Source organism: Schistocerca nitens, chromosome 1, assembly GCF_023898315.1.
Source record: "Schistocerca nitens isolate TAMUIC-IGC-003100 chromosome 1, iqSchNite1.1, whole genome shotgun sequence".
Taxonomy (NCBI): domain Eukaryota; kingdom Metazoa; phylum Arthropoda; class Insecta; order Orthoptera; family Acrididae; genus Schistocerca; species Schistocerca nitens.
In genome coordinates this window covers 1,058,386,712-1,058,412,113 of record NC_064614.1, presented here as the reverse complement: position 1 = coordinate 1,058,412,113, position 25,402 = coordinate 1,058,386,712, and the positions used below count along the sequence as shown (strand labels likewise).

Genomic DNA, 25,402 nt, shown 5'->3' with positions numbered 1-25,402 from the left:
ATCTCTGAGTGATAGGATGCAGGGAAGAGAATTTACACAAATGGCGGAATTCCAGATACCTCTGGTAGTCTAACAATGACACCGAACTGCACGAACCAAGGAGCGCACACACAGGACACCCGTGCACTAAATGATCTGGCTCTTTACATCGATAACACCGTCTGTAATCAGAAACCCGATTTACCACTCGCGCTACTGGAGGTTGATTACTCAAGGGCAACATCCACATTCTACCCTCCCTCTCGCGTTGTTCATCTAAAAGCAAAAGTGCCTGTATAGAGTTAATCAGCTCTCAAAACTGATTAAAAGTACTAGGCTGAGGGGAAAAGTTCAAGCGAGAGTGATCCTGAGGTCACATCCCATCTAACACATTAGAAATGCTCTCCGAACCAGTCACACACAAATTGGGAGCTGACACTGCCGTATACACATGTTCAAAGTACTGACTTACTGTTTCTGAAGTCTCTTGCACCCTCCAGTAAAACTCACACTCTAGCTCGACACTTCAATCCCGCATCTGCCGATCTTGATTTAGGTTATCTGTGATTTCCCTAAATTGCTCCAGGCAAATGCCAGGATGGTTCCATTGAAAGGGCATGGCCGACTTCTTTCCCCATCCTTCCCTAATCCGATGAGACCGATGACCTTGCTGTCTGGTCTCCTCCCCAAACAACCCAACCCACGAGGCTTCACAGACTACAGTACTTAAAAAAAAAATTTGCTGGACCTGAAGTAAACTCTCAACTGCCAGTTCCAAAATCCCACTAAGAAGACCCCTGATGGGGTTTGGTATTTTACCAAAATGACCCAAGAAACTACTGCTCAGAACCCGAACCACCGCGCTCTAAGCTCAGTGGCACTACCCTGAACTGGAACTCACTGACTCTATCAGCAAACTGCTACCAAAGCTGTCTATTGGAATCTTTAAGATCTATAAATCCAAGATCAGTTAGTTACCTAGGTGAGCTAAATGTGCCTGCAGATGACACACTTGTTTTGAGTGGGCTGACTCGCCTCAAGAAATGAAATGTTATGACACAATTCCTCCAACACAGTGGAAATACTGGAGAGAAAGTCACCTACCCCACCAAAGGTGTCTGCTGAGGGTGAAAGGGAGCAACCAACCACTGCACGCAGCCGGGTCGCTAACTTGGGTACACTTCCATCCACGGGAATCCCATGAATTCGCATTTCGTAGAGAAGATGTTCATGTTCAGGGTGGGAAATCCGGGGACAAGCTCATTGTGCAGGCAAACCTTCTGAAACCAAAGAAAAATTAGTGCACTGGTACGAATACCATATTCTAACAACTACATAAGGTGAACTACATTAGTTGAAACTACAAACAAGCCAGGAGGGAAAATATGAACCATCCCCCCCCCCCCCCCCCTTTTAAGCTAGCAGATTGTTCTGCTACCAATTGAAACCCAGGTAACAGGTTCAGGATAGGAACGGATCAAACATCAACACGTGGAAGGGAGACCCATCAGATAGTTCATTGTTTTCACCAAATTAACTTCTCTTTAAGAACATACTTATCAATTAAATTCTAGATTAATAACAACATGAAAACCGTCAGAATTATAGCAACATTTACAATGACAAACTACTGAAATTTACCAATATAAGCAAAAGGAAACAGTAGTCAATAAACATAAGGCATCTGAGTTTATGAACAGTAACAATGAAATTTGAATCGTTCAGTAATTTACAAAAGTTTGTGAGTTAATTCTCCACAGTCTACAGCCCTGGCAGCAGTCACCCAACCCAGGTATAGCTCCAAGGAACAAGACAACTACTCAACTTTTGCTAAGTATGACAGAAGACACAGCAGAGCACTCCCATGGCAATAACTTAGACCTCAGGTGTTGGGCAGGATGGCGCCAAGGTAGCGGCCCAGAAGTCACGGCTGCAAGCACCAAGTCAGACTCGCATGCTTTGCAATCAATTGTGAGTATAAATCACACGCGAGGCAGTGCCCATAAACAATAACAGAATATACACTCACAAATGATGAGACTCACTTTAACGAGATAAATACAACTCGTAACCTTAGATAAAACAAGTAGTTAAAGATATATACACCTTCACAAGGATTTTAATCAGATCAGGGGAAACTCATTAAGATTGACAGAGACAATTAGAATGGATTTTGTCATATACAATAAGTACATACGTCTCCGTCTAGGTAAGATGAAAAAGCGAGTACATGTAACTGACAAAATGCAGGTACAAACAGAGCAGTTGCAGTTAAACCACCCCTGAGGCATGAGTGAGTACTGCTAAATTGCCTTAAGAAACACTAGTTAAGGTGAGCTTAAGCAAAGCAGAAAATTTCAATCAGTAGTGGCCCTACATAATTCAATTAGGACTAAAACACATCAACTTAAGTTAGAATAAATGCACTTTACTAAATCACAATTAGATTTCAAAGTAATACCAAATACCTGATACAGTACCATGACACCGGTGTTACCACTTCAATTCATTACATTGCACTCCAAGCGGGTGCTCACAAGCAATTAACAGAATCATGTGGCTTCAAAGAAGACGCACTAGCAACCATTGGCCACTCTCAGGCAAAGGCACACTGCAGAACAAACAAATATGTATTATTTACTGAACAAGACACAATAATATTGTGCCAATTTTCCTTTAAACAATAAAACCACAGGGCTAGAATATCAATAGTCAGTATGTTATGGTGCACTCTCCCCACTGTCAATTATCCTTTTAACTCCTTTTCAAATAACAGAAGGAAGCCCCTGTCAGCAGAGCTCCAGAGCACGACCTTCATCACCTTCTTTAGTGGCTGTCCAACATTTGACAAGTCGCTCAGCGATCAGGCTGGGGTACATGTATTGTCAAACCCAAATCGGCCCAACCAAAACCCCCCTGCCAGGCACAAGGCAGGTGACTGTCGATACCGGTGCCAGAGGTAGTTAGGCCAGCAAACCAAGCCGCCACGGCTCAACAGTGATTTCATTTTTTGTGCAATAGTCATGCAACAGGGATGAATGTGCAGGTGCGTTATTGTGCTGCAGAAGTCAGGTATTGTCTCGCCACATTTCAGGCCTGTTTCCTTCTCACATTTTCTCGCAGGTGTTGCAACACATCCTGATAGTACCATTGATTAATAGTTTGTCCCAGTGACATGAATTCATGATGAACTTATCCTTCAAAGAGCCAAAGAAAACTATCAGCATGGCATTGACATTTGACCTAACCTGATGAGCTGTTTTTGGTCTTGGAGAACCTTTCCCAACCCATTGTGAAGGTTGAACACTGGTCTCAATGTCATAACTGTGGACCCACATCTCATGACCATTTATGATTCTCTTAAGGAACATTCATTCTAATTTGCAAGATCCAAAAACCCTTCACAGATTGTGAAGTGAATGTCTTTCTGGCCTTGAAGCATGAGCCATGAGACAAACTTTGTGGCAACATGATGGATTCCAAGATGCTGTGTCAGGATTTCATGACATGATTCAACTGAAATGTTACATTCTTCTGCTATCTCTTGGACAGTCTGTCTTCAATTTCCTGAACAAGGGTCATCTTTAACTTCCATCCGGCCATTTTAAAACCATGTGAACCATTCGTAACACCTGGCACGGTCTAAGCACTCATCACCATAGGCTTTCTGCATCATTTGGTGTGCGGCTGTAAAGGTTTCCATGAGGTTCATGCAAAATTTGATGCAGACATGTCACTTCCCTAACTCTGCCATCTCAAAATTTGCAAACTGTGCGACACAACATTCTACTCACTACAGCACTGAACAATAACTAACAGACATACGACAATGAAACTTCCGCAAGTTATACATTAACATAGGTGTGTGCAGGGATGCCAACCACATTCCACTCCAACATACCATTGGGGCGAAATTACAGATATACTGTAATTTTTTGAATAGACATCATGTGCTGCTGTTTGTCAAAACTTTTTTGCATACCTGATATATAAGAACTCTGTGGTCTGAGAATTTTTGTTCTAATAAGCTTAGCAGATTGAAACTTCTTATGAGTGATATTTATACGATTTTGAGATGTTACTTCAGAAGAAACTGATTGTGTATTATTATCTTACATATAATACAGTCCAAACTGTACTAAATTCATCACTCCCCCCTTCTTCCCTCCCTCATTCTTTGGTATTTCGACTGTTTCAAGGACTTTTCTTGTGCTTTACCTGTCTAGCATGCGTATATTCTTAAAATCCATAACCTGATTGGATTGTTCTTACTGCTCTGTCATTGCTGATCTTAACTTCTGTCCTAAACATATAGTGTTCTTGCTCTTTAACACTTTCTTTTACTGTCCTTCCAGTTCCATCAAAATGTACTGTGCCATAACCACATATATCTTCAAATATTCCCGCATTGTGGTAGTGGTGAGGCACATCTGTTGTGGGTCAGAAGAAGTCTTTTATCTTGTGTTGACTAAAAAATGAAGTCATTAAACCATTCTTCTGGAGGATCTGTATATGAATTCAGTTACTCTAGACAAAAACAGTAATTTTACAGAATGTGCAGGAGGTTACTTGTTCTTCTTATTTGCATTATTATTATTATTATTATTATTATTATTATTATTATCATTACCACTTCATTGAAGGCCCTATTTATGGAGAGGTTATCATGGCCACTGGCCATCACTCTTTCCCTAAGGATATCTAGCTTTGATCGCAAGCTCTGTCACTGGTTCAGAATTCCTGGAATATCAGTGTTCAGAGCAGCTTGCGTCTGGGCTGGGTAGTGGTGTGATACAGCATCTAGATATTTGTTTGCGTTGGTAAGTTTTCTATAAAATCTGTGGGCTAGAGTATTGTCAGGCCTTCTGTTGGCCACCACATCTCAAAACAGGGGGCTATCTCGCTCTTCATCTCCATCGTGAATCTGATAGTTGGATGATTGTTGTTCAAAAAATTGTAGCATTTTTCTAGCTCTTTTCTGCCACATGGCTATACAAGAAACATGTCATCCACATAGCAGACCGGGCAAGATGGTTTTAGTTCCACATTTCTTCAAAATCCTCCAAAAAAAAGTCAGCTTTACAGCCGACAGAGCTGAGCCCATAGCTAAAACTCCCCCTTATATTTAAAATAACTCAACTGCAAGCATAACTCAATCAGGTAAAAAATTTCTGGAGCAGATTTATCCCCAATGATGTCCGTGGTACCTGTTACTAGGGTGTTAGTAAATAGAGATTTGACCTTGGAGCTCACCATTATGCCAGTTGTGGGTACTTATACTCTAAGTAAATTTCCAAAAAGGTTTTGAATCCTTCAGAAAGGAGTTCATTTTTTCATGAACATGTTTTATTTTCTAAAAAAAACCTAAAAAAAAATAAGTTGAAGAATTAATCCCATTCAGTATAGGTCTCAGTAAACATCATTCTTTATGAAACTTTGGTAGACAACCTGGCTTCAGACTCTGTGTGTGGATGTTTCTTTCCATGACAACAAGTAACCTGTAGCTGCCATCTCTACTGAAATTGCACGCATTCTTTGATATTTCAGCTGTTTCACAGGATTTCTTTCTATAAGTATAACTTTCTCTGGATGGCATTGAGTTATTTCAAAAAATCAAAAACCTGGTCATGTTTTTAGTGCTCCATTACTGCTGATTAATTTTTGTCCTAAATGTGTGTGGTGCTTAAGTTCCCAATGCACCATTTTACTTTTCTTCTAGTTTTGCCAATATATAGTTTGCCACAACCACATGTCACTTCATACACTCCCACAGTTTGGAGACAGTCAGACACATGCATCATAGGTTGGAATACATGTAACATGGTCAAATTATGCTTGGGATTGAGTTATTTTAAATATAAGGGTCAATTTTATTAACAGTGTGATGGGTTACAATGAGCTCACTTTTCTCACCTGTAGCAGCTGAATTTGTTATGAAGCACTAGCTCTCCCACTCCCCTGTCCTCCTTTGCCTGTCCATCTCCTCCTTTTTCCTTTCTCTGTCCATCTGCTCTTTCCCCCTGTCTTTATGTCTACTGCTTCCTCCCCCCTCTCTCTGTCCATTGCCCATCCCCTCCCCCCCCCCCCTCTCTCTCTCTCTCTCTCTCTCTCTCTCTCTCTCTCTCTCTCTCTGTGTGTGTGTGTGTGTGTGTGTGTGTGTGTGTGTGTGTGTGTGTGTGTCTCAGTAGGTTGCTGATTCTTATCACACAGTATTTCTTTCCAAATGGTAAGTAATATGTGTACCAATTTAGTTTTAAATTAATCCAGGAGTTTAAGAGAAGCTTTTCGGTTGCAGTTATGCCTGTATATGCACATGTCACATATGTTTTATCATATTTCACACATATTTGTACACGTATTTCAATTGTATCTTTACCGAAATTTGCACTGCTGTTTTGTCTTCATGCGGCTCAGTGTTAATGACATCATATCTTCTGAATTATGTGTTGTACAATGATATAATTTTGTGAGTACATTCAGTGGTATATGTGGCTACTGTCTGTGAAATGTGTGCAAATAGAGTTAGAAATAAAGAAGGAATAAATTAAAAGGTCTAGCCTGATGTGGCAGTTTTACTGCATGACAGTGAAAGTATTGTAAGTGATAAACTCTTTTAATTTCATCATCGTTTTGAGGCAGGTGTCAGCAAGGAAAAATCTCATAAAGATTTGAAATTATGTGTAAAGTTGGTTGCCAGTCACTAAGTGCTCTCACTCTCAAATACTGGATGAATATAGCCCACGTATTTGTGCACTGTGAGCTACACTACTTTTTCACCCCACCCCTCTGAGAGGTAGATGGTTCTTACACCTACAGTGATTCTTTCCAAACAGTATGTATGTATGTATGTACCAAGTTTGGTTGAAATTGATCCAGTGGTTTAGGAGGAGATGGCATATGAGAGGCAGTCTAAAAGTTTCTAAGCTTCTAGTCTGAGATAGTTACCATAATATCTCGCACAAACAACATCACCTACTTTTATAGTGACCCTTTGTGGGTATGCAAGTCAAATTTTGCGGCTCCAGCTTTGTTGATTTTGCTGCTAGGATGCATCATATACCATAGTGTAAGGAAAATGACGAATAACGAGAGAATCAAGAACAGTGATGTGATTGAATATCTTCATTTGAAGGGAATGACGCCCAAGGAAATTGTGGAGAACATGCGAAATACACTTAAGGACAGTGCTCCACCTTATCTAACAGTGAAAAACTGGGTGTCCAACTTCTAACGCAGAAGAGTGAGTGTGGAAAGTGTGCCAAGGAGCAGAAGGTCTGTCACTGTTGCCACTGATGAAACAGTGACTCCAATTCACGGTATGATTTTGCAGTATCATCAAAAAACATTGCAGCAAATTGAAACCACATTTGGAATTTCCCATGGGCATGCTCATGATATTGTTGTGAATATTTTGGGCATATGGAAAGTTTCATCTCGGTGGCTCCCAAAAGATTTGAATGCAGATCAGAGACGGGACCATGCGCAGTGTTGTGAAGAAATCGTCTGCCAATTTGAAGTGGCTGAAGGTGGTGTTCTTGCAAGGTACATGACCATGCATGAAATGTGGGTTCACCACTGGATCCTGAGACAAAACAACAGTCACAACAATGGAAACATCCTTCATCCCCTACCCCAAAAAAATTCCGGGTGTAAAAATCAACGGTAAGGTGATGGCATCAGTCTTCTGGGATGCATAAGGGGTAATTATGGTGGATTACTTGCAAAAGGGTGTAACTATCAATGCATTATACTATTGCATCTTCCTGCGCCGTTTGAGAGAAGAGATAAAGAAAAAAAGGCGTGGAATTGGCGCACAGAGTTCTTTTGCATCAGGACAACGCACCAGCACACAAAGCCCTTGTAACACTGGAAACCATGCATGACTGCGGTTTCAGATTGTTACGTCATCCACCATATTCTCCAGATTTGGCTCCATCAGGCTTCTTTCTTGTTCCGAGCTTAAAAAAAGATGTCAAATGATGACGATTTGACAATGATGATGCAATGATTGATGCTGTGAATGGTTAGTTGGACTTGAAATCAAAGACCTTTTATTTGAATGGTTTGCAGAAGTTATCTGAGCATGCATGCAAGTGTATTAGTGTACACGGTTATTATATTGAACAATAAATTGTTATTATGAAATATCTGCCATTCTTTATTTGTTAGGCTAGAAACTTTTCGACTCCCTATCGTATACTTTTATAATAGTATGAATTTCAAATGAAAAGCATTACATAATGCAGAACTGAAACCATCTTGTTGGCTCCAATATGTGGGTGTCACGTTTCTCATATAGCCACCAAACAAAGAAGAGCTACATAAATTCTACAATTTCTTGAACAATGCTAATCTGAAAATCAGCTTCACTGTGCAGACAGAGAATGAGATAGGTCTCCTTTTTTAGATATGTTAATCTACAGAAGACATAATAATACTCTAAGGCACAGTTTCTATAGGAAATCTACGAACACAGACTAGTATCTAGACATTGCTTCACGCCACTACCCAACCCAGAAGCTAGCTGCTCTGAACACACCATCTTCGTGTGCATTCCTGACCAGTGACTGTAAGAGTTTGTGATCAGAGCTAGATTTCCTTAGGGAAACATTGACAACTGATGGCTATGATGACCTCTCCATAAAGAGGGAAATGCATTGAAGTGGTGGTAATAATAATAATAATAATAATAATAGTAGTAGTAGTAGTAGTAATGTAAACAAGAAGAATGAGGAACCTCCTGCACATTCTGCAAGGTTACTGTTTGTGTCTACAGCAATCGAACACAGAGACAGAGTCCTTCAGAAGAATGACTTAAGGAAAAAATTTTTCAATCAACACAACACATAATAAGAAAATTTGGTTTTGCCTTGAGCAAACATATTTTTTCTTGTTTTAGTACACATACATGTTTCAGAGAAGTTTCTTCATGTTCAGTGGATTTTATTTATTATCTGTTGAACAATCTACAAAGAATTTATGCATTATGATATTTACCAATTTTTGAGATTATATTGTTTACATTACCATAAGTATAGCTAGAAATATCAGCATGAAGAATAAGTATATACCTTATTATTACATTTTGGTGTTCACAAGTCTGATTGGTATTTGCAGCACAGGTATAATTTTGCCTTCCAGTATGTCCTCTGCAGTTGAAAAGCATATATCAGTGTTTTCCTATAATTTCTCAAGTCTTAGGCCTAATATGATACTACTGAATTTTTCCTTTCATCGCATTATGATGGTATGTAGTTCAAGGGTGAGCATGTACTTCCTGGAGTCCATTTATTTAATTTCCTGTTTCAGCCAACTTACTTCTGGTTTGTGCTTAGCATGTTGTTTTGCAGCTGGAGAAACTTCTCTGAAACATGTATCAGTAGTAAAACAACAAAAACTGTATTTGCTGAAGACAGAACCACATTTCCTTATTACATGTTATGAAGCAATGTAGACAAGGAAAGAGTTTTGACCACAAAATGATTATACTACAATTGATGTATCTTACCACAACCAAACTGCGGGAGTATATGAGGTGACATGTTGTTGTGCCAAAGTATGAGGGCTATCCACAAAGTACATTACGTTTTGGAATTAAAAATAAATAAAGTATTGGAATTTTTTTATTATATACAGATGAAAGCCACACTTAAATGCTACTTTTCTACATAGTTGCCATTTAAATTAAGGCACTTATTGTAGCGATGGACGAGCTTGGAAATTCCTTCGTCGTAAAATTCAGCCACCTGCGCCTTCAACCACTTGGTTACCTCTTCTTGAAGCTGTGCGTCGTCATCAAAACGCTGCATAGCCAACCACTTCTTCATTGCTGGGAATAAGTGGAAGTCACTCGGTGCCAGGTCGGGACTGTACGGCGGATGAGGAAACAACTCTCACTTAAAAGATTCAAGAACTTCACGAGTGGCATTTGCCGTGTGGGCTCGGGCGTTGTCGTGAATCAGCAAGATCTTTGAGCCCAACTTTCCCCTGCGCTTGTTTTGTATTGCTCTTCTGAGCTTGTGCAGAGTTTGGCAATACCTTAGAGAGTTTATTGTAGTGCCTCTTTCCAGCAAATCCACAAAAATCACACCTTTTCTGTCCCAAAAGACAGTCATTACGCGGTTGAAGGCGCAGGCGGCCGAATTTTACGACGAAGGAATTTCCAAGCTTGTCCATCGCTACGATAAGTGCCTTAATTTAAATGGCAACTATGTAGAAAAGTAGTATTTAAGTGTGGCTTTCATCTGTATATAATAAAAAAAATTTCCAATACTTTATTTATTTTTAATTCCAAAACATAATGTACTTTGTGGATAGCCCTCGTACATATTGGCCAAAAGAAAGGGTTAAAGAGCATTAAGACAAAAGGTAAAATCAGTGATAGAATAGCACCAAGCAGAATGTGACCAGATTATGGATTTTAAGAATATACACATGCTTCTCAGAGAAAGTAATATTTATAAAAGGAAAGTCTGTAAAGCAGTTGAAATGTCGAATCGTGTATAATTTCAATGGAGATGAAAACTACAGGCTTCTGTCTTCTTACCTACCTGTTATCACAGAATCAAATACCCGGTCATGGCAAACAAGGAACCTTATCAGGAAACAACCAAGGTGGTATAACAACAACAACAATGATAATATTCTGAATTCCTCCCTATGTCAGTATCTGGCTCCAGCATTTACTCAATAGCAACTGAACAATTTTTACCCAGTAACTCCACTCTCCAAAAGAGTGCTCAAAAACAGCCATTTATACAAGGGATGTTCAATAAGTAATGAACACTTTTTCTGAATGCAGATTGGTTTTATTTAGACATTTCAATACATCGTATTATTCCCCACTACTTTAGCCACAAAACTCAAGTTTTCAATGTAATCTTAGTTCATTGCCACCTTACTGGGAGGGCCTGTATGCCTAAGCATGATACCACTTTACTGGACGACATTAGCACCAATGTTGTGCTGCATCAATAACCTCCCTATCATCCATGTGCTACTCCCATAGAGTTCATCCTTCATTGGGCCAAGCAGATAGAAGTTGGAAGGTACAAGATCGGGCTGTAGAGTGCATCAGGAACATAATTCCAAAGAAGTTTCATGAGTTCCTCTTGTGTCGTTCACTTGTGTGAATCCTTGCACTGTCATGGAGAAGGATATTTCATTTGCATTTTTGTGGCAACGAACACGCTGCAGACGTTTCTTCAGTTTCGTGAGCATAGCACAATACACTTCAGAGGTGATTGTTGCATCATGAGGGAGGACATCAAACATAATAACACTTTTAAGAGTCCAAGAAGAGTATCACTATGACTTTACCAACTGAAGATGCAGCTTTGAAATATTTCTTCGCCGGCCGGGGTGGCCAAGCTGTTCTAAGCGTTACAGTCTGGAACCGCGTGACCGCTACGGTCGCAGGTTCAAATCCTGCCTCGGGCATAGATGTGTGTGATGTCCTTAGGTTAATTAGGTTTAAGTAGTTCTAAGTTCTAGGGGACTGATGAACTCAGAAGTTAAGTCCCATAGTGCTCAGAGCCATTTGAACCATTTTTTTTAAATATTTCTTCGGAGGAGAGGTGGTGTGACGCTACTGCATGGATTGACATTTTGTTTCTGGTTCAAAGTGATGAACTCATGTTTCATTGCCTGTGATGATGTTTGACAAAAAAGTGTCACAATCAGCCTCATAATATTCAAGCAATTCTGCACAGATGGTTCATTGCTCTTTATGGACTTCCGTGAGGCAATGAGGAAACCAGCAGGCACACACCTTTGAGTATATGACTGGGGGATGAATGTGTCAGCACTACCAACAGAGATGTACATTTAAGCATCAAGACGTTTGACTGTGACTCATCAATTATCTCAAATGAGAGTGTCTACACATTTCAGCATTGCAGGACACAGTTGTGGGTGGCTTGCTGGCATGCAGGATATCGAACAGGTATGTGTGATGTTGTTGTGATAATGACATATGCATTGCCCAACAACTCACCCTGCTTTTGTCCACTGCTAGGTCTATGTAGATATTCTGTAAGCATCTATGAATACAGCTCTGTTACAGATGCCATTTTGATGGCCATATATAGCACCGACAACTGTTGGAGCTTCATGAAACTAGAGAGGCTGAAGCAGAAATATGCCATGATGTCCTTAACATCTGAGGTCATCAGTCCCCTAGAACTCAGAACTCCTTAAACCTAACTAACCTAAGGAATATCACACACATCCATGCCCAAGGCAGGATTTGAACCTGCGACCGTAGCGGTCGCGCGGTTCCAGACTGAAGCACCTAGAACCGCTCGGCCACAATGACCGGAGGTCCTACAACAAATTCTGCATTTTTTTCTACTGAACATGAAACTGTCTCTTGACAGTGTTCAGATATCCAGAAACACTGTTGAATGCTGAACAAGATCCCAGTGGAGGAATTGAATCACCAAGCAGTGAAGTAGACTGAGGAAGGACGTGAGATGGGCTAACAACACAGATGCTTTCATAATCAATTACAGCAGCCACGAGAGCCTGCAGGCTTACACCTTGTGTAATGCAAATCCTAATCACCGTGTAGGTGTAGCGAAATGTGGATGTTTCTCTTACACACACTTATTATTATAGTGTCCATAGTTAAGGAATTGTGGTCTAACAGAAAACAAGTTAAAATGGAGTTAATACATAGCTAAACTAATTGTGAGTGAGCATCATTTAAGTAAAAACACGGGAGAACTGCCGGATATCAGTAACGTCCTGCCACGATATTTTGGCGCAGAGTCTTCTGGCCATCTTCAGGTGAGTGCCACTGTAGTAGTACTGGCGAGTACGCGCTGAGCTCCGCTATTTAAAGCCGTATTGAGGTGACATTGCACATGCGCTGCTCAGCATGCGTGTTCATAATGGCTCCGTGCGCTGCACCTCGCGCCCTCCACTGTGGAAGCCTGGCGTATCAGTATCAGGTCGATTTCCATCTTTATGCAGATAACTACGTCGACTACGAAGTTTCTCTATAACAGGATTCCAAGCAGAGTTTAGCTGATAACCGTTATCTCGATTGATGAGAGTCTCATTGTCAGACAATCTTATTTCCACAGATTCATTGATAATCAAGCTCCAAAAGTTTGATGTATGGGCCAAAATTTTTGTGTCGTTGTAATCCATGGAATGGTCTGTGGAAATACAATGTTCGGCGATTGCGGACTTGGTGGGTTGGAGAAGGTGAGTATGCCGTTGGTGTTCCACAGTGCGTTCCTGCACAGTTTGTGTTGTTTGCCCTATATATGATTTGCCGCATTCACACAGAATTTTGTAAACACCTGGTTTACGCAGGCCAAGGTCGTCTTTAACGGATCCCACCAGTGATGAAATTTTGGAAGGAGGGCGAAAGATGACTCTCACTTCATACTTTCTCAATATTCTGCCTATCTGTGAAGAAATATTCCCAATAAATGGTAGATAAACAGTCGACCTGAAGGCCTCTTCCTCTCTGCGCCGAAATATCGTGGCAGAACGTTACCGATATCCGGCAGTTCTCCCGTGTTTTTATGGAACAATCAGTACGCCGGGAAAGCTTTAAACATCACGTCATTTAAGTATTTGGCCGAAAGAGTCAGCCTTCAGGAATTGTGAAATGAAGCCTGTCGTCCAGGACCGTGTGCCACAAAGAGCGCAGATTCGCCCTGAGATGGGGAAATTCTGAGGCGTCTATTGTGCTGTAGTGTCAGAGTGAGAAGGACTAGAACCTACATCGTAGGGAAACCCCATAGAAGCCGTTTGTGGCCAGAGAGAAGTAGCAGTGTTAAATATGGTGGACCCAAGATCGGCCATAAAGGGAAACATTTATGAAAACTATTTAACTGTGTAGTGATTCAGGGAATGAAGCCACAGTAATTTTAATTTACCATTCTTCATAAATTTTCGTGGTGATCCCAATAAAACTTGAATATTGATCATATTTGTAATAGTTTAGGATTTACTGTTAAAGTGAAATTAACAAGTTTTTGTAACAAAAACCTGAATGCTTTGGTCGATCTTAACAATCGAAATTTCATATAGAAGCGCATCATTAAAATGACAAATGTTGTAAATACCAACTCTGAAACTTTATTTGTTTAAAAGATATAGTAAATTTAAATGATCAGTATTTTCAGTTAAGCATCAGATCATCATTTCCTCCACACGAAACACATTGAACAATGACAGCATGACACCTTATTGAATCATTAGGTAATAGAATGTTTGTTGTGAAGTTTAGTGCATAATAGTTCCTTTTGTTCTTTGTTTATTTATCAGAAAGCACATTGGTGCAAGGCTACTGGCCGTGACATTCAAAGTTAAGAAGGAAATTGTATTAGTTTTTATGTAAAAGAGTTTAACATGTATTATGTAATGGATATTATTGTTACTTTATTTAGAATGTGAAAGTGGTCAATATGTTAAAATGTAAAATAATGTAGAATAAGCTGTAGCCAATCAGGTGGATGGCTTCAGGAAAAGGAACTGCCTTAATCAGTTGAGTGAGGAGGTTCGGTGCATGGGAAAATGCGGCCGGAGACGGGCAGAGGGACAGTGCTGGTGGAGCCGCGAAAGTGGACAGTCAGTGTTTAGGTAGCTAGGAAGTGAAATGACTTCGAAAATTTCAAGTTGTGTGGTATCGCGGGACTTACTCTCTGAGCAGTGAGCAGGCGCACGCCTGGTGTGAACCCTAACTTTTCGCGTAGTTAACGAGGTGGAGTATTGGACTTGTAATTCGTGTGGGTGATTGAACTGTGTCAAATGGATATGAGCTCGAGTGTAATAGTAATTCTAAATAAGAGCACTTCTGCTATTAGTTTGCTTTCTGAATAAACATTATTCTAACCAAATCACAAGTGTGTGGCCTACGTCATTTATAAGTCGTTAATATAGCTCCCGATATTCTTATTACTGTTGTTATATGTTACATTAACTACGTATGTTTATACAACTTTGCAAACTTGCCGTCAGCCAGACAATTTAACCAAAAGGTCAAAACTGTCTAATTTAGGGTGTGTAATGCAACACTTGCAGTTCAACCCCTAAACGAGTTTGAGCCTGAACATCTTTGGGATGTTAGCTCTCATAATCAATAAGCTCAGTTCAACAGGTTTTGCTTTTTAAAGTGTTTATCATTGTGTTGACCTAAAACTAGGTTGTTGGTTTATTTTGCATATTTCACTTACTGTTGTCTTGCCCACCCGGTTAGCCGTGTGGTCTAACGCATGGCTTTCTGGAATTGGGAAGGAGCGCCTGGTCCCCAGCACATATCCACCCAGCAGACTTGTGTTGAGGACCAGTGTGCCGGCCAGTCTGTGGATGGTTTTTAGGCGGTTTTCCATCTGCCTCGGCTAGTGCGGGCTGGTTCCCTTTATTCCACCTCAGCTACACTATGTCGGCGATTGCTGCACAAACAAGTTCTCCATCATGTACACGTACACCACCATTATTCTACAACGCAGACGTAGGGGTTACACTTGTCTGGTGTGAAATGTTCCCTGGAGGAGGAGGGGGGGGGGGGGGGGTCCACCGGGGGCCGAACCACACAATAACCCTGAAAGAGTGATGTGATTCAGTGTGGGGCAGCAGAGGGTGAAGTGAACTGCAGTAGTCATCGTGGGATTGTGGACCACTGCGGCGGCGACAGAGCCTCTCCGTCGTTTCTCGTTTCTAGGCCCGCGGTTAACATACAAGAGAATACAATACAATATTGTTTTCTTAATGAATTGTCTTGGGTAGCAGTACACCTTTTAGTGAGAGAAGTATATATTCAGCAGCAAGAATATCCTGTAAAGTAAATAACCACTTATCTTGCTTTATATATTTATAAAAATAATTTTTTTAATCAAGGTACACTCCATCTTTCCCCTGACTCCTCTTACATATACTATTCAAGCTCATGTCCAGGGAAACATCAATCTTTGCTGGCTATGATAGACAATATCTGTTATTGCACCCTGTTCAAAATTATTTTTGGATTGACAACTCCAAAGGAAGTGGTGGGGATAAGACTCGCGTGGGAGGTACTGCACACATTTGTACAATCTCAGGAGGCCTGAATCTGCAGCAACGGCTTATGGTTGTCAAACCTTCATCCACACCACTACAACCCTTGCCGCTTACATTATGCTTCAGTTTCAGACAGCTTGCTAGCCTTTGTGATCATTCATTGTGCTCTCAGATTTTGTTTGTTTTTAGGTCTTACAGTTGTGATGTTTAAATTCTTTTACTTCTGTTGTTTGTTGTGTAATATTAGACAGTGTCAGAAGCAAGTTCATGAAATGCTTGTTAGTGCAAAATTTGAATGTCACTCTATTGGGTGAAAGATTGCTGTACAAGGCTGTCGAGTGGCAATATGCCTACTTCAATAAAGAAAATTTAACGGTGACCGACTTCTCTCCATTACCAAGTTGATCAAAATAACTGCTACAGCATTGAATGCAAACAAAAGCAATGTTGTGAAAACCATCAACAAAATGTGTAGGGGGAAAAAAAGACAGGAAGATGGAAAATCAGGGGAAAACATTGTATGGGTGAGCAGATTACCAAGATAGATTTCTCAAGCATGTGATACATTTGTATGTTTATGATTATAATTGCAGAAAGGAACATCTGGCACACAGAAAATCATCAAATTACAGGCCATCATTAAGAAAGGAGGTTTTGTTAAGGCATTACCACATTGCTGTTTACAAATATGCTCAACCAAGACTTTATTATGGAAATTTGTGTGACCTTAATCTGTGGATGAACAGAAAAGATATAGCTGGGTGACATGCTAATTTTTAAGACAAATTCATAGCATGACATTAGTTAAGATGCTTGGCTTGAAGAAATGTGGATAAATTGTGGCTGTTTTTTCAAGCAGGCCTGAACAGATGACACAGTTAAAGAAATTATGGCAGTGCCTCCCAATAAGGATGGCTGATGTATCCTCTTGGATGCAGGTACCTCACAAGGTTTACTTCTGAACTGTCTTCAGCTTTTTAATTGAATAAAGACAAAAGATTATCACGAAGACATGGATCATGATAGATGTATTAAGTGGTTCTTAATCTTGGCAATACCAAATATGTAAACACCATTAGTTTTGCTCTTGATAATTCCCATAGTGATTCTGCTTTAGTTGACAAGATGCCTACCATGACAAAGCAAAAGGATGAAATAATTGATTGACTGCACTATCACAGCATTGAAATAAATGAGAATCTTAAAAAAGTGGAGCTTATGGGACTAATGTCTCTCCATAAACCGTTGTTCTCAAGATATGAAACTGATGAACTGGCAAAACAAATGAGCATACTGCTATTAGGCTGCCACCTTTTCACTGCTGTTGCAAGCCATTAGAATTGATCTGGGCCCAATTTAAGTTCACATTCCTAGAAATAATATCAAAAAATTATTCTGTCTGCAGTCAAAGCACTATCCAACAAAGGTGTTCGGAAAGTCACCTCTGAAGATTGGAAAATAGCTCTCAATTGTATACAATACATTTTGGAAAAAAAAAATCAATTGTATGATGCTATTTTAGGAAATTTTCAGAGGAAATTTTTCTTTCACCGCCACAAGAAAGATGTACATACCAATTCAGCTGAGTGTTTGGATTGCACAGTTTAAGTACTTGCATAGCAAAATTACATTTTCGTAATTTTTCACTGTTACTAAGAAGGCTGTTACAACAATTGAGTCCAAATAAGTTCACCTGAGAAGCTCAGTCATTACCACACAAAAGAAACTTCTCTCACCATTTACATCATTATTGCTGCAATACTGAGGTAATGTATTTTGTATCAGTAGTCTTCTTGCTGTCAAACCTGTAAGTTTCCTGACCCTGATTAAAATGCACACATTTTTGTTGCTATGTTAGAAATAAGTAAAAACTTTGACAGATAGTATAACAAAAAAGTTAATTATGAACCTAGCGACCTGTGGAGCACTGCGCATCATATTCATCACATTTCATTCAAGTTAACAGGGTGGTTTGATAAGTCTGGTAAATAGCAAGAAAAAATGTTTGTTGCATAAACAACTCACTTTACTTCTCAACATAGCCTTCTTTGATGGATAAACACTTGGTCCAGCAATCCTCCACCTTTTCCATTCCATTGGGGAAAATACTCATTCGATGAAAATTTCCTCCCAGCAAGGCAAAGTTTCAAGTTAGGGAACACAAGTAAGTCACTTAAGGTTAAGTCTCATGAGTAGAATAGATGAGAAACAGTTCAAAGCCCCATGCATGCATTTTTGCCACTGTTATTGCTGATGTATAAGGTTGTGCATTATGCTAGTGAAAGAGCACTTTTTGACGCCAGCCTTGGCCATTTTTCTGCCACCGCAAGTTTCCAACGCTCCAACAATGAAGTAGAATAGGTTCCAGTTATGCTTCCGACTTTTTCTAAGTAATCTTTATGGATTATTCCTTGGGAATCCAAAAAAACAGTTGTCATCACCTTATCAGCAAACAAAATGGTCTTTGCATTCTTTGGCACACTTTCACCAGGCTTTGTCCGTTGTTTCAAGTGCCATTTTGACTCTGGTGTATAACGATGTATCCGAGTTTCACAACAGTCACAAATTGGGACAAAAGCATAGCAGATTGCAACTAAACATTGCCAGACATTGTGCTGAAATGTTGTGCTAGATGCACTTTTGGTCAGCTGTGGACAATTGCATCACCCACCTCGCACAGAGGTCCTTCATAGACAATTCTCTGTACAGTTCAGATACCTACAGTCTCAGCAACCTCATCAAGTCTTTGGCAGTCTTGCATTACCGCGTCATGGATTTTATCAATGGCTTCCTTTATGGTGATCTTAATTGGATGGCCAGTGTGAGTGCTTCATCTACAGCGCTTCTCCAACCACATTTAAATTTGTTAATCCAAAAGTAAATGGTCTTCAGTGATGGTGCAGAGTCTTGATGAACTTCATCCAATTCTGTTTTAATTTGTGCAGCAATCTAACCCATCAAATAAAAATGTTTAGTAAGAACATGACATTTGTTTTTCTCTACTTTCAAGTACAGTCGACACATTGACATATTCAGGTGGCTGTCAACAATAAACTGTATGATATACATTGTTGAAATTCTTTAAGCGATCCTTGGAATGGTCAAGCTTACGAAACATGAAGGCACACCAGAGATGTTCCATTATCAAACCACCCTCATACACAGCACGCTGCCACCAATGTAAATTCGGCATTGAATGGGATCTAGCAGAGGATGGATGCCTGAAGTTGTGAGAGATTGTTGTTTAATTAATTTAATATGCTGTATCCTAACTATTGCTAGCAATCCAACTTATTTTGATGTGCCATTGTTTAATATGACACCTGTTTGGCGTGCCTCCCTTTAATACAACACTTTCACTATCATTGACAGTATCCCCATTTGATCCCCTCAGTACTTAGTAAATCTCTCATCGTCAGCAACTATTTGACAACTGTCACATATTTACCACATGAAAGGACCTGGTTAGTAAATTATAGTGACTTGAGTCCAAAGCTAACTGGCTGCTAATGTAAGGCAGAGAATAGATGGTAGAATTTGGCTGGGATACTTTCCAGAGATGTTACTTCCCTCTTTTCTTTCATTTCATTCTGCTCTCTTGCTTGAGAGAATAAAAGTAAATTACATTTCATTTTCTTTTATTATAGCCTTTTCACAGTAGTGTTATGATCTGAACTATAAAATGCTTTGTCTGAAATCAGTTGTAATATTTAATTTCTAGGCAAAATATACTCATAGGGAACACGAGAAACAGTGTCACATAAAATCTTGTATGTGAGGTGCCCTACAGATTGTTTATATTTGATAAAAGTCATTGTGCTGTATACCAAGAGCCACACTTTTATAAGTATTTAATTGCCAGATCAGTATTCAGGCATGTAGCCCATCATCAGTGGCATCTGATACAGAGGACAAAGAAATAAGTGTATACATATTGATGTATGTAACATAACAGTTTTTGTATATATTACAATAGAAATATATTAAAAACAAAGATTCCATGACTTACCAAATGGGACAGCGCTGGTAGATAGACACAATAAAAAAACACACAAACACACACACAAAATTTCAAGCTTTCGCAACCAACGGTTGCTTCGTCAGGAAAGAGCGAAGGAGAGGGAAAGACTAAAGGATGTGGGTTTTAAGGGAGAGGGTAAGGAGTCATTCCAATCCCGGGAGCGGAAAGACTTACCTTAGGGGGAAAAAAGGACAGGTATACACTCGCGCGCACACACTCATATCCATCCACACATATACAGACACAAGCAGACATATTTAAAGGCAAAGAGTTTGGGCAGAGATGTCAGTCGAGGCGGAAGTGCAGAACAAAGATGTTGTTGAATGACAGGTGAGGTATGAGTGGCGGCAGCTTGAAATTAGCAGAGATTGAGGCCTTGAGGGACTTAAGTCATGGAATCTTTGTTTTTAATATATTTTTCTCATATGGAATGTTTCTTTCTATTTTATTTGTATAATTAATTTGAACCCAACAATTACGTTTGTTATTGTCACTGTTGCATTTCGAAATCTTTTCTGTCATTTTACTTTCGCTTTTTGTTTGTACAAGTAGTTTCACTTTGTATTCATCTTCCCTTTTTTCCGTAATCTACCATACATTTTATCCTGCCTACAACAAACTGTCCATTCGCATGAATGGACACAGGCAGACAGTGTTTGTTGGTAATGAGGATCACCCTGTGGCTAAACATGCCTTGGTACACGGCCAGCACATCTTGGCACAGTGTTACACCGTCCGGGTTATGTGGATACTTTCCACTAACACCAACCTATCCGAACTCCGGAGATGGGAACTTGCCCTTCAATATATCCTCTCTTCCCGTTATCCACCAGGCCTCAATCTCCGCTAATTTCAAGTTGCCACCACTCATACCTCACCTGTCATTCAACAACATCTTTGCCTCTGCACTTCCGCCTCGACTGACATCTCTGCCCAAACTCTTTGCCTTTAAATATGTCTGCTTGTGTCTGTATATGTGTGGATGGATATGTGTGTGCGTTCGCACGTGTGTATACCTGTGCTTTTTCCCCCTAAGGTAAGTCTTTCCGCTCCCTGGATTGGAATGACTCCTTACCCTCTCCGTTAAAACCCACAGCCTTTAGTCTTTCCCCCTCCTTCGCTCTTTCCTGACGAAGCAACCATTGGTTGCAAAAGCTTGAAATTTTGTGTGTGTGTTTATGTGTTTTTTATTGTGTCTATCTACCAGCGCTTTCCCGTTTGGTAAGTCATGGAATCTTTGTTTTTAATATATTTTTCCCGTGTGGAATGTTTCTTTCTATTTTATTTACAATAGAAATATATGGATAATTACATACTGCATATGTGTATATCAAATCATGTGTGTATGTAATATGAAATCTTTATATAATTACTAAATTGATGTGAATCTCGAAAGTATAAAACGCTGTAGCTATTTAAAATTTCATTATAACCATATCCATGTGATCACAGTAGGGTTCATTATCTGTCTTACCTCTGTGGCACGTAGGTTATCGCGCGTATATGTTACAGCTGTGAAATGCTAAGTGGCCACACTTCTTTGGAATGTTGGACGCAGTTCTCATGGAATGAAAACATGGACTGGTGCTCAGGACAAAGAGTCTTGCTATAGGGGTCTCTTGTTATCTGTGAAATCAAATTGTGAAACATTTGTGGCATGCACTCACGATGTGTAGTGATTCAGATTTTAAGTATAATAATAGTGGCCAAGAATATTACAATAAGTTACACATTCCAACAAAGTGGACCAGCAGTTTACAACTGTCAACATTTGCTGACTAATAAAAAAAAGAGGATTTTTAAGGGTTATCAAAAGGGAAAAAACTTGTCTTGTTTTAGGTTTAAATATCTTCTTTTAACATTTGTTATTAAATATGTTTATTTTTTTAACTGATATTAAAATAATGAACTTTAATACTACCAGTTTTGTAATCACATTATCATTTAATTTATATATATATTTTTGATGCGACTTATTATCATTTAATTCCTTCGCTCTGAAAATGCATTTCTATGAATTAAGTTTGACAATTCAGTTTCTATTTGTTTGCCATAACCTTTTATATTCATGATAAACTAATAATTCTGCAAGAAGTAGTATCCATCAGTAATCATCCATTGCTTGTATTTTGTTGTGCTTACACTTTTGAAGAAGAAATTATTTCATATAAAAAGATAAATGAAAAATTTGCTGGCAACGTCAGAAGTTACTGATAACTTAAGAACTTTTTCTAGCAAAACATTCAAAGACCGAATCTATGTCTTCCACAAAAACTGTATAAAAAGGAGAACTTACTTGAGACAGCTGTTAAATTACAGTGGCTCGCTTCAGATGCTGAAATTCCAGTGCTGTCAATAGACAGTTTTAAAATTAGGTTTTGGAATTGTTGGTCCCTTTCTCAGTTATGAAGGAGGGGTATTTTAGGAAGGAGGGGCATCTCATTGAGACCCCCCCCCCCACCCCCTCCATTGAGAGCGATCCACCTGTCATGAGGACAAGTGGAGACGAAGAGTAAGGGGGAGGTATCAGAAGCAGTAGGAGGTCAAAGATGCTACTTTGGTAAGCACTGCACCAACATCAGTCCAGAAATGACTGAAGGACAAAGCTGTCTTGGGGGCGCCTGCTGCTCAGCTGGTGAGCATGATCTACAGTGTGACACAAGGACCTGAGTACCTGCTACACTGCATGGACCATTTGGCTCTTCCCATCCAACATTGAGAAAGGAACTAATAGTGCCAAAAGCCAGAAACAGTTTCCTCTGTTCTTAAATTTGCCTGTGGCAGAATTGTAATTTCACTACCTGAGGGTAAACACTGGCCAGCCATTCTGTATCCTTGTAATTTTCCATGACATGGTCAGTTATCCAAATATATTACTGCTGGGAGTTTTCACCATCAGAGTAGTACTCATGAAAGCTATTCTGTTTAAAACAATTAAGATCTTTTCTTCGTATTTGTTAAGGTAATATATTCAAAAGATTTTCTTGCACATCATCTATATATAGAAACAACATGTGCAGATTCATTCCTTTATACCAATACAGCAGTTGTAGGGCACCAGAGACAGGATAAACAACAGGGATATCCAAGTGATTTTCAGTTCTCAATTAATTATATTCTGGGATTGGTACTGTTTGTGAATGATATACTTTTTCTTTTGTAATGTTGTGACAACATTTCCATTGGTCATTAGATAGGTTTAAGACATTAAGAAGGAAATCATATATCAGTTGAATATTCAAATCCTGCAGTTTATTTGTTAGAACTGAATATAAAGTATAAATTTTGTACTATGAAGCTGCAAAACAATGTTATAGAGGGACAGTTGATTATAGAGTGAACCTACTCTTTGAATTTAGAGATGATAGATTTATGTAATACTGTTACCATGAAGAGAAAAAGATATAATATATGAATGGCATATACACAGTGAATGAATAAATAGCTGTAAGATCATACTAAAAAGGTTTATTCAGCCGACAAAATTAGTTATCACACTCGTGTTACTGATTATGGTTTTCACGGCAAACGTCTTGGGATATTATTACTGCCATGGCTGTATATTAACAAATTATTATGTGTTTAAATACATGTGATTACAAAACTGAACACTACATTTATCTGAACATGCAATAAATTCGTAATATACCACCATGGCATTTTTATTATTATGATCCAAAGGCAGTTGCTGAGACACCAGAAACCTGTAATAAACTGCAATAACTGACTTTGTCAGTTGAATAAATATTTCTGAAAGACAATCAAATCATAGTAGACTTCTCCATTGAAACACAATATCATGCTTTGCGAAGCTACAAAATTTTTGCCGTCAGTAGTCAGCTCCCATTAGTTTCAAATCTACACATCTTTCCGGCTTTTTGGTACACCATCAGGTGCTGATTCCTTTCAACTTAGTCAGCCAGCAAACTAAACCTCTATGCTATGCAAACATTGAGTTTATTGTGTACTTGATTATTTTACAACAGTAACCATGTAACTTAGATATATTCACATACTAGCACATCATAAATTGCATTTGTATTGACATATACAATTCTATTTTGCAGAAACTAGTGAAGATACTAATCAGCCAAGTGGATCTGAAGGGTATTACTGTAATATATGTCAAAAAACTTTAAATTTGACACCAACTGAAATTCTGCGACACAAAAAGCATCACCAGAAGAAAGACTGATAGTTTATATGTCATAAGCAGTAATCTTGAAATATTCTAATAAAGGTAACAATAATCCCACTGCAAATAATGTCATAAATGACAGATTGAATGTTTTTTCAGTCACTGTATTCATGTACAATTTTTGCAATTAACGTGTGAAACTGATACTGTTAGAAATAAAGTGTACAGAGCAGTACCGTGTTTCATTATACTAACATTTATGAAGAGGGTTTATTTCATTTGGAAATAAAACCATTACCAGTGGTGGATAAAGTGGTCACTTTTTTCTAGAACAATTTTTGTGATTCTAATTGCACAGAATGACAAATAATCTTCCTGTTCCCTCTTTTCCTGCAGTTTTTAACAACTCTTATTTCATGTAATCTACATTAGAACAATTAGCCATTCTTATTATCTTCCGTGGGGAAATACTGTAGCCTAGAGGAAATGTTTTTAAGCTAAAAGTACTATCTGATGGCTGTACTTACCACCACAGTGACAGCACTGTAGGTACCAGATCAGTAACAGTCTGTAGAACTTCACAGGAACATCTTCCTCTCAGTATTATTTTCGAGTTACAAATACAACAGTGTCTAATGAAGTAATATAAGGCAAAACATATGTAACTGTGTCAGCAAGTGCTTCATATGTTTAATTTCAAGACTGGAAATGTTACTGCATGGAACAAACCAAAACTGGATATCAGTAAGTTTAAATTCTCCCAATCAGGATTATCAGAGATGGAATCACTAATGAAATCTGCATGTACAATAACTTCCTAGTTGTTTCTTCTATGTCTTATAAGTAACTTTTGTTTAAAAAAAAGACTGAGTGGTGACATGTCCATTTCGAAATATCTGATTAGTGCATCTGTGAACAGAATGAAGATTTTAGGCAATCTGCTGCAACAGTGTCCCATGAAGCATGTTTAATTACTTGCTAAGGTATAGAACATAACGGTAAGAAATGGTTTCCAAACTGCACAATAATCTGCTATTACTAAGTGCATTTATTTTCAGCTATGAAAAGATTACAAAGTGAAAAAAGATCATTATTTCAAAATACTCCATAACATAGAAAACATATTTGCACAATATATTTCCACTCTTAATTTGAAAAGAAGATATCATATTGCAAAAGCCCAGTGAACAGTTACACAGTTTTGACCAAATTGTTGAGTGCAGTATTTCTTTTACTTTTTCTCCTTT

At 38.9% G+C, this 25,402-nt stretch overlaps 1 protein-coding gene across 5 annotated transcripts in view; it reads left to right on the top strand.

Moving 5' to 3' along the window:
• The window catches only part of LOC126197430 (probable ATP-dependent RNA helicase DHX34), a 191,449-nt gene extending 167,069 nt beyond the window's left edge, over positions 1-24,380 (top strand). For 3 of the 5 annotated variants that reach the window (XM_049934636.1, XM_049934637.1, XM_049934635.1), the window contains one exon: positions 24,085-24,378. In XM_049934636.1, the coding sequence (XP_049790593.1) occupies positions 24,085-24,212 (128 nt within the window). In that variant the 3' untranslated portion in view covers positions 24,213-24,378. Of the gene's footprint in view, positions 1-24,084 lie in introns of all 5 variants that reach the window. The other 2 variants (XM_049934634.1, XM_049934633.1) reach the window with 2 other exon arrangements.
• The last annotated feature ends 1,022 nt before the right edge of the window (positions 24,381-25,402 follow it).